The 15,895-nt window shown below is 47.8% G+C and overlaps 1 protein-coding gene across 7 annotated transcripts in view; it reads left to right on the forward strand.

The window, feature by feature from the left end:
• The window catches only part of INPP4A (inositol polyphosphate-4-phosphatase type I A), a 126,434-nt gene extending 113,418 nt beyond the window's left edge, over positions 1–13,016 (forward strand). For 2 of the 7 annotated variants that reach the window (XM_068564086.1, XM_068564089.1), the window contains exons 24-25: positions 174–328; positions 9,010–11,679. In XM_068564086.1, coding sequence (XP_068420187.1) covers positions 174–328; positions 9,010–9,142 — 288 coding nt within the window. In that variant the 3' untranslated portion in view covers positions 9,143–11,679. Of the gene's footprint in view, positions 1–173; positions 329–842; positions 2,881–9,009; positions 11,680–12,537; positions 12,684–12,874 lie in introns of those variants that run through there. The other 5 variants (XM_068564085.1, XM_068564084.1, XR_011076492.1 and 2 more) reach the window with 4 other exon arrangements.
• Positions 13,017–15,895: the final 2,879 nt, after the last annotated feature.

The following is a 15,895-nucleotide window of genomic DNA, read 5'->3' on the forward strand; positions in this document are numbered from 1 at the left end:
ACTCCAGGGGGTGGGCAGCAAAGGGCTGGTCCGGGCAGAGCTGGGAAGGTGGGTGAGCAGACAGCGGGGCCCCCGGGAGGCAGCAGCGTCCTGTGGGAGAGGCCCTGGGAGGTGGCCCGGGGCAGCGACCTGTCCTGTCTCCCTCTAAGCAAAGCCTGCCTTCCCGTTGGCAGATCTGCCGCCGCCTCAATGGGGTGCGGTTCACCAGCTGCAAGAGCGCCAAGGACCGCACGGCCATGTCGGTGACCCTGGAGCAGTGCCTGATCCTGCAGCACGAGCACGGCATGGCCCCGCAGGTCTTCACGCAGGCCCTGGAGTGCATGCGCAGGTGAGTCCCCCGGGCCCGGCGGCCGCGCTCTAGTTTGGCTTTGGAGAATTCCTCCACGTCTGCCAAGTCAAACTGCAGGCACGTCACATCCAGTGTCCTCTTCTGAGTCAGGGGGAGAAAAGAGCCGGCGCTGTGTCTGAGCGGGACCGCACTGAAGCGGGCGAGCCGAGGCAGCGGGGAGGGAGGTGGCGAGCTCGGAGGTGGTGAGCTCGGAGGCGGCCGTGTGGCCGTACTTTGGCACCCGGTGTCCCCCGGCCACTCACCTTGCTATGGGTGCGACTCAGGGCCCGGGCATCCCAGCAGGCCCCGGCTGTTCCCATCCCGCGTTGCCTCTTTTCAAGCCGAGGGGAGACCGAGCGTCCGCAGGCTGCGCCGGTTGGCTCCGCTTCTCCCAGCAGTGGGCTGGGTTTGCTTTCATGAGCCCAGTGTCCAGTGAGTGTTTCCTGGCAGCAGCCCCTCCCCTGTCCCTGTGCCGTGGCCACCTTGCCCTAATGATGTTCTGATTCCGAGGCAGCAGGCGTGTTTGCAGAATGAAACCTGGGACTAAAACTCTGTCTGCTGTCGGGCGATGCCTTGTTTCCGGCACGGCTGGGGAGCGCCTCCCCTCACGTACCAAAAGAAAGGATAAGAAGCCTGCTCCTCCTGTCTTCTTCCATGTAGCCGCCAATGCTGTTCTAGTCTCGTCTCCAAGTCACTTCTACTGAATGTTCTGTACCATTTGTCCTCTCACCAAATTATTCAAAGCATTCAATTCTCTTATCCTTTCTGTATGTCTCTGCCGTTTCACCTTCTCACAGTCGTACACGAAAGCGATGCCTGAGCGCCTGCCTCCTGACAGTAGCATTTTGTAGAACTGGAACCGTTTTGTCCTGTTTGGTCTTTCCAAGTTCACCCAAACCTCGTGACCTCAGGGCTGCCTGTTGATGCACTTTTAGAAAGTTCACACTCTCCCTGCCTCGGCCTCAGGGAGGCGGTGGGGTCTCGGCATCCCTGGTGCGGTCAGCTGCGAGGCGGAGGGGAGGACCGGGCTGGTGAGACGCAGGCCGCCGGCCGCAGAGAGACGAGAAAAATGGAGGGACAGCTCTAGTTGTGGGGCGGATATTAGGGTGGGGTCCATGCCGTAGGCGCACGTCAGGTGTACAGTTGGTACCCCTCGGTCCAGGCCTCTATCCAGTCTTGGCTCCGTGAACACATTCGATGAAAACAATAGTTGGTTCTGACTGCGTCTGAGCACGAAGGTCTCGGGAGACCAGGGAGCGGGTGGCTCCTTAGACGCACGGGCGGCCCCATCTGCTGGCCTGCAGCCTGCCAAGGGGCTGGGCGGCCACCGACACGTGCACAGGTGAACTGGGAGGCTGGCAACACACGAGGCGCTCTCACAGCTTCTGTCACGTGGGTGATTGCTGTTCCTTGTAGGAAAATCAGAAAATCCACGTAAGCCCCTACTCCAGTGATTCCCGCAGCTACCCACACCCCACAGGACAATTCTCCGTATTCCTGCTACTACAAGGAACACGGCTAACATCCCGATGCGTGTTCACAGATGCATACGTATGAGTGTGAATGTGCTTAACCCACGCATTGGTCAACTTACCCAGTCCCTGAATAGTACACAAAACATATGCACAAACAGATGCGGTTAGATGTGTAATTCTGCCCACTGTTTTAGCCTACTGTTCTCAGTTAACTGTCTTGTGAGCATTTTTTCAGGTTAATGAATGTGGGCCTTATCATGTTTAGCACACCATAATTTATCCAATTTGCTGTCCTTGAATCTTTAAGCTGTATACGGTGTGTCAGCACTTTAAATAAGGGCGCAGTGAATACCCTTGTGTTTTCTCCTACCCACGTCTGCCCTGTTGATTCCTTAGGTTAAAAAGTGTACACCCTTGTAAGGCCTTTAATACAAATTGACAGGTTGCTCCCATACCAGTCACACCCAGTGTCCCGAGGGCCTGCCCACCTGCCCTCTGGGCAATCATCCTGCCACTGCTCTGAGCGCTTCTGAGCCTGGGAAGTCGGCCTTGCTTTCCTACATTACGGGCAGGGACGCCGGGGTCCTGAGTAGGGAAGGACCCTCCTCCCATGGGACGGGCATCATTCCCTTGGCCTCCCACTGCTTCTCTGAAACCCCCATCCGCCTCCAATCATGGATGTCTTTTTAAAGTTTATTTAGGTTTTTCTGAATTTTCTAAAACCTCTGCAGTGAACATATGTTACCTTAATAATCGTTGAAGAAGTTATTAAACACCAAAGCAAAGCTCGATGCCATCTCGCCTCTGCCGCCCCCGGGATCCTCAGAACACCAGCCCCGGGTGCCGTGCTCGCCACCCCCTTGTCCACCTGGCCTCGTGCATTTGTTACCATGTGACACTGTTACCCCGACCTCTCTGTTTTTGGATTATCCCGTGTGGGGAAGACGTCTGTTCATAGGCTGCAGGCCCCAGGTGGCTTGGTCGGTAGCCGGTGTTTCTGGCTGCGGCGTGGCCAGGAGCCGCGGGGCAGCCCGGAGCCCTAAGGAGGCAGCAGGAGATTGGGCCGTGCCCTGCGGGGGTTCTCTTGCTTTCTGGCTTGCAGAGCATGCAGACAGCGGGGTGGGGCGGCTGGGGCAGGTGGGCTGGGGGAGGGGCAGGGCTGACACTCAGGCTGTCTTGTGTCCTGGAGGCCCAGGGTGAGCACTGGCCAGTGCTGTGCTAGCAAGTGCTTGACAGCCAGCTCTCTCCAAAAACAAAAACAAAACCTGATCTGTCTTGTTTGCCGATTTCTGTGGCATAAACACTCCCACCAGGGCCTGTTTCAGGCTGCCAAGCGACACCACGGACCAGGGAGCTGGGAAGAGATGCGCACGCTTGGCTTTTGCTGTCGGAGCCCGTTCCAGCTCCCTGCTGGTGGTGCCCCTCCGTCCCCAGTGCAGGAGCCGAAACACAAGTAGCCCCTGTGGCCCCCGAGACTGCCCTGGCCGGGGTTGTGACCGTCAGTGCTCGTGGCATGAGAAGCGTCCCCCGTGAGAATGGCACATCCAGGGCGTCCAGGGTCCTCCGGGAGCCTCACCTCAGCACATTTCTTCGGTAGCACCAAAGGGGGACAGACCCCCCCCCCCCCCCCCCAGTTTCCAGTGAGCTGGGTTGGACTCCATTCTTGGTAGACCCCATCTCACAGAACGATGACTCGGAACGGTAGCTCACACCCTGCCGTTGCGCAGCCTAAAAGCCGAGGCGAGTCTGGTGAGGGCTCTGCCTGCAGTTGATACTGAAGGGAAACGGTTATCACCTGAGTGTTTAATCAGGAGGCAGCTTTGGCGAAGTAAGTTGCACCACCTGCCGCTCAGGCACCTGTGAGAAGGTCAGACGCACCCGATGGTTCTTCATGTTCCGCCTGCTATTCGGAGTCCACGTCTGGCCGCATGTGCGAGCATGGCAGGGCAGCATGGCGTGTGCTTGGCAGTGAGGGAGTGAACATGGAAAACCATTTAGTCGGCCTACACGTGTTTGTTTTCAGTAGATTACAGTATTTTTTTCTTATTTTCCCTTCTCTTTCTCTCCTTTTTTTCTTGTAACTGTGCTCGTTTTGTTTTGGTATCCCTTTTACACCCTTTTCTGCATATCATCTTTTTCTTTGTGTTGTGGCTTCATTCCATGTTTTTTTAAATCTTATCTTTTGGTTCTCCTCTTTTTTCCCCATACTTTTGAAAAAATCCATTGCATGTATCTCTTCTTTTCCTTTATATTCTTTCCCTTTTTCTTTTCCTTTCTCCCAACCTTCTTCCTTTTCACAGCATTGGAACACGGGAGGTAGTCACCCAGAAGAACTTGAGCGGCCTGGTGCCCATCCGAGACTTAAGACTAGACCCCAGCCTCCTCTGTTCCATCCCTTTACTAGCTCTGAGCCCCAATTTACTGATTGCGTGGCTCTTCCTGAGCATAGCATACCTGGTGGCCAAATTGCGTTGCAAATGAATATCATTATGAGAAATTAACAAATCACCAGAAAAACAAAAGTGCCAGAACATGTCCAGCCACCGTGTACCTAACTGGACAGAAGGAATGTGTCAGAGCATGGTCCGCCAAGATATATTTCATGCCTTACAGTTTGACATTTTGTTGTTCTGAATTGTAAACACCTGCCAAATTATTTCACCAAGAGGACGTGTTCGTTTAAATTCTGTAGAGTTTTCAGTGCTTGTAACGTGTTCTTAACAGAGCTCTGTTACTGCTTTGTTTAGCTGGCCTGGAATTACTTGTACCAAATCTCTTACCTTCTGATGTAAAACTATTTATTACCTGTATATCTCTTGTGCCCTGTTTCCTAGAGAGAGGAATTCTGTCAGGAAAGAATTTGTATATTTGATACTATTCTTTAAATGTACTGCTAACCTTTCCTTTCCTTTTGAAGAGAAATGAAAAGTTTAGATGCTTTCTAACTGGCTCATCTAGATAAACCTATTTAATAGGACATGTACTTTCTGCTTTCATTTCAAAGCGTAGTCCCTGAAATTATAGTAGCAAACAGTTTGCAGAATTATAACATTTCCTTGCTTACGTTATTATTTCCAAGTTGGGATGACACAAAGCTGTGAAGACAGTAGCTCATTGTATCAAATCAGGCACATAAAAATAACATATTGCATGTGACTTTAGAATTACTCTTTTAAATCTTTGTCATTAAACTGATCCAGGAACTAATGCACAGAGTAACAAAAGGCTGTTAAAGTTAGATACATTTATTTTTCTTGAAATAGCATTTTTCATCAAAAAAAAAAAACCCCTGCATCTTTAATTCCAGATTCAAGTCCAGATACCTTTTCTCTCTTACAAATCGAATATGGTTAATTATGGGAAAAAAAATCAAAATTTACCAAAAAATAAGGCTTGACTTTTGGGCAGTTGTGCCAGATGGAGGTGTGAGAGAGAAAAGGCCACTTTGGTTTCTGTTCTTATCACTCTTAATTTGAACATGGCAATGTCTGTAAAATGGGAGGATTTGTAGCCTTAACATTCCTGTGTGGAAAAGGGTGGCTAGACACCTCTGAAGGCAGCAGAGTAGATGACAGGGAACCCCACAGATCCTGCATAAGAAACGGGCGGCGGCTTCTCTGTTTTCCAGCTCAGATTATGTTGTGCTTCTGTTTTGGCCTCCAGCTGGCTTTCCCATACATTGCATTTTATGGAAGTGGATTTCTTTTCACCACTCTAGAAACACTGGAGTGAATGTAGAGAAGCTGGCTTTTCCAGAAACTTTACACCCAGGCACGCACACAAACCCAGTCCACCACAAAATCTGGCCTCTCCATTCCCTCCCCCAGACTTCCAGAACTTACTCTGGGGTTTCTCTGGTTTGGCCTCAGATCTGAGTCTGGGTTCCGGGAACTGTAGAGGCAGTTACGACTGCAGAAGCAGTGGGTGACAGATGGCAGATGCAGACTTTAAACTCTGAGACGAAAGGGCATCCTCCTCACTGCTGTGTCCTAGACCCGAGCACTGCGGGAGCGTAGGGCAGCTGAGTCCACTCTCCTCACAAGTGCACTGTGGTCGCTCTGTCTTTTCTAGGATAAGTGAGGTGGCTGCTCTGGGGCACAGCTCCTGACATCTGTCAGGAGGGAGTCTCTCTCCAAATGCCAAGTGACTGGTGGTGTTAAGTTGTAGCAACACGACACTAGTCACAGGTGAGGTCCTGCCAGCCTGTGGCTCTTGTGGAGAGGTGTGTCCACCACTTGTCCTCCTCCACATCAAGGTGTACAAGTCGACTTTCTGAGACCATCTCGTTCCTTTATTGGAAAGAGGGCAGGCAGGGCTCACGGTTCACGTTCCATAGCTCCTAGCCTGTTCTGGGTAAAGCACTCCTGCTGCCCCCGGGGTGACACGTGCTGTGCCCACCTCCGGGCTGGCAGAGACCGTGGGCAGATGAGGGAGGCCCTTCTGACCAGAGTGTCCCCTCCTCTTCCCGGGTGCCACCGCCCAGCAAACGGGGGCCGCGGCCAGCTAGACAAGCACCCCCCCGCCCCCCAAGGGGCCTCACGGACACCATGGCCTGTCCCCGGCTGTCTGCCCCCGGCTGTCATGGTGCCCACCAGGCCTTCCTGTAGGCTTGGCTGCTAAGATAAGAGAGAAGTGGATGGAAGGAGAGAGGAGCTAAGATTCTTGGTTTTTCTCTTCAGGGGTGGGTCAGAAGGCAGTACATTCTAACTCTGCAGTCACGAGGTGAGATGGAGACAGCGCACCAGGAGATCAGACGAGGCTGGGGGTGGTGGTGGTGCTTTAGCATATCTGAGGAAGGAAGCTCAGCATGCCTTTGAGCTGAGTTTTCATGTCGCCAAGGCCTTATGAAGTCAGGCTAAATATATATTTGAAATCTTTTCTGCTTTAGTAAGAAACAGGCAGGATAAAACAAAGATGGGGAGATGATTCAAGAAAGGGGAGTCACTGGTACTTGGTGAAGGTTTTCAGGTTGCTTCCGAGCTAACGCTAGCGCTGAGGCAGTGTCAGCGCAGGCGACTCTGTGTGTTCAGGATCGCCACGGCACTCGTGTGTCCAGATGAGTTCCAAAGGGGAATCTCCCCTCTGGAAAGGAAAAACAGAGCTGTCACTAAAATCAGTTGCCACTTGGGGTTTCAATTCTAATTTTTTGTTTTAAAAAATAGATGTCCTTGAAATAATTTATCGATATAATAAAAAAAATCATGTAGCTTTGAAATAATTAAATCCCTCTTTCTAAAAATCTATCCAAGGCCACCTCAATGTGTATTATGGACTCCTAAAAATAATGCAGCCATTGTGAGGAATCAAAGTATTCTGCCTTAGGATGGAGGTTGGCCCCTGCAGCAGCAAACGCCAGTTACCACAGCACGGCCTTGCCTCTCTCCACACCTCAGGCCCCAGCCCCAGGCTGGAGCTTGTCTAAACACTGGGTGATAGAGTCAGCGTGCGATCAGCCTCATTAGTCAGATTTTTGTAAACTCAATCCAAATTCAAACATTTGAGGGAAAATAAGCACAATTTGATTTAAAAATAAAGTGTAATCTTGACTGTAATTTCATGTGTAGTATATTCAGCCAGCTAAACCAGTAATCAGCTTCTTTAACATGTAAATAAAAGGTAATGTCACAGTTCACAAATTCTTCTTCGTTCCTCAAAGCAGTCTGACATTTACTACTGATAGGTAGTTTTTGAAAAGTGTGTACATTTCTTTGTAAATGGAGAAGCCATATCTGAAATAGTCCAATAATGTAAGAGCTTCCAAAGATTAAAGAAGCACCTATATAGCTTCTGCTTTAAACAGAGTATTTTTATCTGATTATTGGATGTTAGACCAACATGGTCTTTACTTACTCTAGGGCTCTCTGCTCATATGGCCTAGGCGCTCAGTGCGGATGACACACATGTAGCTGAGGGCTTTGAGGCTCTCGTGACAAGAAAGCATATCTGAGTTACTGAATTACTTAATAACAAGCAGGTGGATACTTTTCTAAAATACCCGAGTTTATCTTCTGAATAAAATCACTGTCTTAGCAAAAATATTTTTCATGTTCTTAATAATGAGATTGTCATTTTCACTTTAAAAGGCTTGAGCAATTGCCACTGATATTTTTTTAAAATGCATGACATAATAGTCTTCATACAACTTGAAATATTTTTTTTAAATCACTGTTTCTTGGTAACTGCAAATTTTACATCTCATAAAGGGGATTTTGTACTAAATTTAGTATAGTTTATTTAACTGCTAGTCTTAGAATAATATAAAACTATAAACTTATACTGTGCTATAGGAAGTCATTCCTATTTAGAATCACTTTTGCCTGTGAATTTGATGTCTATCACAACATTTCCCAGAGAGCTCCCCTGAGGCTCCCATTTGGGAATGTGAGGCCTGCCTGACAGCTCATCCTCCTGTTGAGCATTTGCTTTGCCCACTGGGTTGCCATGACAACCCTTGATCAATGCAGCAGCGGAAGAGGCTGGTGGCAGGTTCTCTAGGGAAGGGCCCCCTGTGGGCTCTCACTGGCTCAGTGGCACTCGTGAGAGAGGTGACCACAACGAGGGCAGCTCACCTGGAGAAGGTGACCTCGGTGGGGTCACTTCTTCATGACGCCCCAGCGCCATCGCACAGCCCGCGGCATTGCTGTGTGCCCGGGACAGCTGTCTCCCAGGTTGAGACAGCATGTGACAGCCGCCTTCTGAGCCAGATGGTTTTGCTACATGTTGAATTCTGCAAGGAAAATCAGCATTTTGAATTTGAGACAGTTAACAGCTGTTGCTAATATAGAAAAATGCAGCTTTTTAAAGGCTTTCAGTAAGAGTAGCATTTTTTCCATTGAAATTGCCATGTGACAGAACCTCTGAACCACTAGTTAGGATAGACCCCCCAGATAACCAGACACGAAACACATGAAACCATTACCTTAAAAAAAAAAAAAAAAGTTGTCCTCCACTTCGATACAGTGCTGCTTTTGGAAATGCAAACCTCGCAGTCCCATACAGCCTGTGTCCATCTCTGTGCTTCTTAATTGCCTTGTTCAGAAACCCACCATCTTACGTGTGTATTGTCATAAATGAGTCTGGCATCCATTTAAATTAATCAGCCTTTTTTTTAATGCTATGAAAATAATCAGTTCATTTCATCTGAGTTTAAGTCTTTCTTTTTTCCTTTTTTACTGCTGTCATTTCTTGTGCTTGTTTTTTCCCCAGTGAGGGTTGTCGAAGAGAAAATACAATGAAGAATGTTGGAAGTCGCAAATATGCGTTTAATTCCCTGCAGCTGAAGGCTTTCCCCAAGCATTACAGGCCTCCTGAAGGGACTTACGGAAAAGTTGAAACATGAACACACGGTTTCCTCTAATTAGCTGTTATGTAATAAATGTGGGTACCCTCTAGTGTCATATATGAATTCTTCAAGAAGACCTGAAGGATTGGTTTTTACTTTTACGTTTTTAAAACTATTTCACTGAAGAGTCTATGGAGCATGTTTTTTGCGTTGGAACCCATAGCAGGTAATGTTGGGCTCACTAGTGTGGAGAGTTAACAGCTGCCCATTTAAACAGCCTTCAGCCATAACCACACAGATATCAACAGTTACCTGTATGAATCAAGCCAGGTGCGTCTGAAATGCGAAGACTTTTTAAAACGCCCACTTAGGCAGATGCTCACCTAACTTATTTTTCTACTGAGTAACTCAAAATTGAGCATTGATTTACAATCTACTTTTTAAAAATCTCCATGTAAAACGGTAAATAATAGTTTAAATGACTGGATCCCGGGCAGACCACTAAACGTTAAATGTTAAGGGAAGTTTTGGGGAGAGACGCTCGCTCTGTCTCACGCGGTCAGGGTGAGTGCTTCTGGTGCATCAGCCTGCCTGTAACAGCACAGGTGGAACCAGGAGTTGAAGTAAAGGCTGATAGATCAGCCTGAGATAAGACTTATTAGAAGACAACACCTGCAAAGCCGTCCACACAGTAGGGGCCACCCCTGTCCCTTAAAGAACAGGGTGTCTGCTCGAGGACATGAGGCCAGCCGTCTCCTGTTGCCGTATGCCCCGTGTGTAGTCCACGGCCCCAGGGCATGTCTCCCCTTCTTCCCCAGGTCAGGACCTCACACGTGGTATTGTCTGATGCCTCTCAGTCAACAATGGGGGATTTTGCGTAGAGATAGTGGAAGCCTAAATATTTTCAAAATCGGTGTCCTCTGGTGGGTTTCCCAATTTTTTGTCTTCTAGAAGACAATACAATCATGTTTGAATGTCTGATGAAAGTGTCTTTTAGGTTTGCAATAATTGTTACTACTCATTCTGTTATGTAAGATGGCTGTTGAGAAAGTTGAAATATCTCCTAAAATGAGATTTTGAAAGGGATTAATGGACCATAAAACTTAGGAATTTCATAGAAAATTATGTCTGGTCATCTATTATAAGATGATGATGAGTCATCTGCACATAGCAGAGTTTTTTCTTAGTTTATATGTTTTTATCAATTCTGTTTTTATCACTATTATGTTTACATGTTATTTAAAAGGCTGTAAAAGAAATGTATGTGGCACATATCCATGATACTGATCCTAATGACTTGTGAACCCTTAGGAAGTTCCTTTATCTAAAATTCTATATGTTATTCTTTGGGCTCCTCTAGAAATGCCACTTGGAAACATGTAACAAGCTTGGGCCTGGGGAGCTGAAGCACAGGCAAGACCACCCCTTGGCAGGGAGAGAGGGTGGGCATCAGGTAAGGGTGGAACCAGGTGACCTTTCAGATGCTTTCCTCCTCAGAAGTCAGTGCACACCTGGAGCCTGCTGTCTCCTGACGCCCACTGGTGAGTGTGAACTGGTGTGGAGGGTGAGTCAGTGAGGCACCCTTGGCGCTCACCAGCCCCCGCACAGCTGGGTTCACTGTGGAGGGCGGAGGTGGAGAAACTTGTCCCACAAGCCCACTGCACAGGTGGCAGCAGGTGGTATCAGATTCTCCTGCTGTATCGATCCATGTGCGAAGACAGCTTCCAGTATGGCTGACTTAGTCTTTCACCTCCACCATTTCATTTGTCATTTTCTAGTATCTGTATATTTCCATCTTTACTCATTTTAACATCATTTTTAAAAACTCCCTTGTATTTTTAATGTTACTCATACAACTTTCAGATTTTTTTTTTTTTTTTTGGTCTGAAGAGCATTACCTGCATTTACCAAAAGGGAATATAGCAAATGTTGTCATCTGTTAGCGGTTTTGCATGTGGCACCTTTATGTGAATATTTTCCTAATTTTGGCTTCATGTTGGATCACCATAAAAGTCGAAGACTTGGCTAATCACGAAGAAAATATTCAGGTTTCAGTATTCCACCTGAGCGTTACTCCCCCGCTCCTGTGCGGTAGTCAGTCTCACGGCGGCACTGCGCGATTACAAAGCTCGTTGAGTGGGGGCCACATTGCCCATCGTATCGTGGTGGCTGCAGGTACCCAGGTCACACGGGAGCTTTGAGTTTTCAGTTGGAGAAGGAAGGCAGTTTTACAGGTTCCCGTAAAATAGAGGTTCCATCAAGTGCTCCTTATATAAGGCACCCATTTAAAAAGAAACGTTGAGACGTACTGAAAGCTCAGATGTGACGTGGATTCTGTGAAAGCGTCTGCAGCACAGTTGCCTTTGGTTTCCTTTAAAAACGTACAAATACTGTATAATAACAGTTTTGTCCTTACACAATTGTATTTGCCAAGCTTAGTGCATTAAGGTACTTTTATTTATTTGTTTTGGACAGTATTAATATATATAAACATATAGTTACCGTTTTATATATCCTTAGCTCATTCAAAGCCATGTATGCTGTAAATGTGCTAGTCTTTAGAATGACAATAAACAGCTAACAAGATCATTAAACCTGGTCTGCCTGATTCATTCTGATACGTTAGGAGGACTGGTTCTGTGGCCGGCATCTGGCTGGACCATCTGGCTGGACTGATGGGCATTGCATTGAGTGCTCAGTGTTTGTAAACATGAGACATTTCTGTTTTATAATCCTGTTTTCACTTAGTTGGAAGTAGAGGGCAGTGAGGTGTGGGATTCAGCTTCAGACAGACTCAGATCCCTATCCTGTTCTACCTTTCACTGGCTGGTGACTTTGAGCAGCTTGCTTGCCCTCTCTGAGCCTCCCTTCATGTGCTAAGTATGAAGTTGCTGCTTTTGCCCTTGGTCCCAGTGCACATCAGATTTTGCGTGCACCCTGTAAGAGTGACGTTCCTGTCTCCCCCAGTCCTGTGGAGATGCTGCAGTTAAGCCTTCAAAGCCAAATGCTCTGGGAGCTCCTCTTCCCAAAGACAGACCCCCCCAGGCTGGGGAGCCTGACATGGGGCTCAGAACTCTCACTCCTGTGGGAGAACCTCTGCAATATAATTACTCTCCAGTTTGGGGGTCACCCACCCCCTCCCAGGTGTATGGGATTTGACTGTACTGTGAGTGTGCCCCTTTTACTGTCTCGTTGTGGTTCCTTCTTCATGTCTTTGGTTACAGAATATCTTTTTTGGTAGGTTCTTACCTTTTTTTTTTTTTAATCGATGGCTGTTCAGCAGTTAGTTGTGATTTTGGTGTGCTCAAGAGAGGAGGTGAACTCAAGGTCCTTCTACTTCGCCATCTTGTCCCAGGAACCGAGGAAATTTTAATCCAGGGTCATTGTGCTCTCCAGGAGATCGACCATGTCCCCACAGTGAGTATCAGAGAAAAATCCCCTTATGCCTCCAGCAGGAGAGAAAAGGAACCACTCCTGAGATCTGCGTGCTAAGTGTGGACACAGTGGGCAGAGAGATGATTGGCGTCAAACGTTCCTGAGTGTTAGCTGCTGCTCGTACCCTCCCACGTCCGTAAGTGTGGGTGGTGTCAACTCTGTGGGTTGCCTGGCCATCCGTTGTGTGACTTGCTGAAATGTCACTCCATGAATGGTCTGATTCTTCATTATGTTGCATCTTGTGTTCAGCACATGTGCCCAGGGATCTCCCTTGGATAAATTCCTAGCAGTAGAAATGTACAACTAAAGGATAATTTAAATGTTCTGAAATTTTTGAACTTTTAATATTACCAGAGTACTCCCAGAAAGTTAACCTACCACCTGGAGCACCACCTGCCTTTCCCTTTCTCATCGGAGCTGGAGACGGCACCTTGTTTCACTTCCATTCCTTTGATTACTCTGAAACTGAACATCTTTTATACTTATATTCATGCTTCTACTTTTGTGACTTTGAGTGTACATCTTCTTCATATGACTAAGTGTTTTTAATACACAGTATATTCACTCCTCTGTCACATTTTGTGGTCTTTTTAAACCCACTTGTCAGTTGTCTTTTGGTTTTGTTGATGGTAGGTAGGGGGTCTACAGAAATGAAAAAATCTTGTGTGGTGATACACACCTGTCTTTTTCTTTTTGCTGTTTGTTGTGAAATTGAGTCCTGGCTTCCCCACTGGAGGTGACACAGCTGGCCCCCCATCCCTGTCTGTGACAGGGTGTCATGCTGTGCCCTCGCTGAAGGACAGCACTGCACTTGGCACCTTGCACATGCTTGGTTTAATTCCATTTATGGTTCCTGCCTTTGCTCTGGTACTGAGGTTACTTAAAAAATATTCACCTGTTCTTATTTCTAGTACTTACATGGTTTGTTTTACATTTAGAACAATTCATCGTGAATTATCTTTGGCATAAGGCACATGTAGAGTTTGCTGCAGTCAGCACGGCTCCCTCCGCTAAGCCAGCCTGAATGTTGCTTCTTTAAAGATAAGCAAGGGGAGACGTTTCAGGACACCGGCCACCGTCACCATGCACTTCCTCCTGCCCCTCCTCGACGCCATCCTGGGTTTCTGTTCCAGCCTGTTAGTGGGTGACTTGGTTCAACATGGCTGCTTGGTTCTAGGGGCGGTGACCGTGGAGGTTCTGATTGGAAGAAGGTAAGGGGGGGGCTGGTGGTTGGAGTTTCCCCATTTGTAATTTTGCTGAGGACAAAAATGATCAGCTGTTCAAAGGGCCGTTACCTTTGTAACTTCCTTACAGGCTGTTCTAACGGGTCTCCCCTGTTTTTTAAAAATTTTTTATTGATGTATGGTTGATTCACAATGTTGTGTTAGTTTCTGGTATACAGCAAAGTGATTCAGTCATATATGTGTATACATATTCTTTTCCATTATAGATTTTTACAAGTTACTGAATATAGTTCACTGTGGTATACAGTAGGATCTTGTTGTTTATTTTATATATAGTAATGTGTATATGTTAGTCCCAAACTCCTAAATTTATCCCTCTCCCCCCTTCCCCTATGATAACCATGAGTTTTCTATGTCTGTGAGTCTGTTTCTGTTTTGTAAATACGTTCATTTGTATCATATTGTAGATTGTACACATAAGTGATATCATATGATATTTGTCTTTCTCTGACTTACTTCACTCAGTATGACAACCTCTAGGTCCCTCCATGTTGCTGCAGATGGCATTAGTTCATTCTTTATTATGGCTGAGTAGTATTCCTTTGTGTATACATGTGCCACATCTCCTTTATCCATTCCTCTGTCTATGGACACTCGGGTTGCCTCCATGTCCTGGCTATTGTGAGTAGTGCTGCTGTCAACATTGGGGTGCGTGTGTCCTTTTGAATTAGCATTTTCTCCAGATACACGCCCAGGAGTGGGACTACTGGATGATGTGGTAACTCCATTTTTAGTTGAGGGACCCCCACACCGTGTCCACAGTGCCAGGTTCCATTCCCCTGAGCCCCTTCCTGAAACAGCAAACAGCAAGTTGGAACCATTTTTGAAGTTTTCTTGCAAGATCCTCCTCAGCCTGATGTGTTCCTGTGCTGCCGTCACAAGGTGGACCTTTGAGCACAGGGTGACCCCTTAGTCACACGGCAGAGCTTCCGGCGTTGCCGTCTTTTCTGGCCTGGGGAGTGCCAGGAGCCTGGGCCAGTAGAAGGGCCTGGCCTCAGGTCTGGACATCCTGTTGTGCTCTGGGCGGGGGCCCTTCCAGGACCAGCACCTTTGAGCAAGCCCTTGTGGAACTCTCCACTTGCAGATGGACAAACTCTTCCCCCGCCTCCCCCCTGCCCCAGTGTCTTCCCTTACAAGCCTCTATGAAGAGTTGATTTTTCAGGAAGTTGTAGTGCAGGTGCTGCTCTGCAGTGTATGAGACCCTAGTCCAGAAGCAAAAGGTTCCCTGGAAGGGGACAGCTCAGGGCGCCTGACCTGCCCCGCATGCTCATGAGGGTTGCCCAGAGGGAGGGCAGAGCTGCCTCACAGGTATGATGATTACCTTTACACTTTTAAATGTACCTTCCTCTCAGAGGCCCTTTCCAAAAGTAGAAAGTAATTAGTGGATAAAATCCAGTATTTGAGAACAGGAAGGAAAATAGAAATGAAAGTGAAATCTCTGAGGGGTGTATGTCAACCCAAAAGCTCTTTCATTCCCACGAGCACGAAGCAGCACAGGCACCGGCAGGGGGAGAAGTGACTGGAGAGACGGAAACTTCTATTTAGCACACTCCAAGCTCCCACAGGATTCTGGAAGCAGAACAGCACTGGCCAGAACTGACGGTCCGGCGCCCTGCTTACACTGACCGTGGGCAGTGACACCAGCACAGATGTCAGTCTACAACGTGTCTGGAAGCCAAATGTTGACTTTTAGGTGGAGAGTGCAGGTGGGGTCTGTGCCGTGCTCTGAACTGCAGCGGGGCCCTGTGAGTGGGCCTACACAGGCGCCCCCCGCCCCCAGCCGTGGCCACCAGGGAGACCGCCCCAGCCTCAAGTTACAACTCTATCCTGTGCTGCCCAGGGGCAAATGCCCCTCCCTCCCCAGTCTATGATGAGATTTGGCAAACAGGTAATAACTTTGTCTTCTTTTTATTACAGCTATCACTACCCAAGCTCCGACACAGATTCGTGAGAGGGTGGGAACAGAATATCTGCACTCCAAATCCCTCCTCAGACCCCTTTTGTGCCTCAGCACTACTTTGCAATGACTCCTTCCTGCACCAGGCTTCCAGTGGGCCTTTTCAGGCAGTCCAGGCAGGTCTGCATTCAATTATAAATCTTTATGGTGCTGTCACTCTCTGTTGTACCATTT

This window comes from Eschrichtius robustus, chromosome 15 (genome assembly GCF_028021215.1).
Source record: "Eschrichtius robustus isolate mEscRob2 chromosome 15, mEscRob2.pri, whole genome shotgun sequence".
In the NCBI taxonomy this organism is placed as follows: Eukaryota; Metazoa; Chordata; class Mammalia; order Artiodactyla; family Eschrichtiidae; genus Eschrichtius; species Eschrichtius robustus.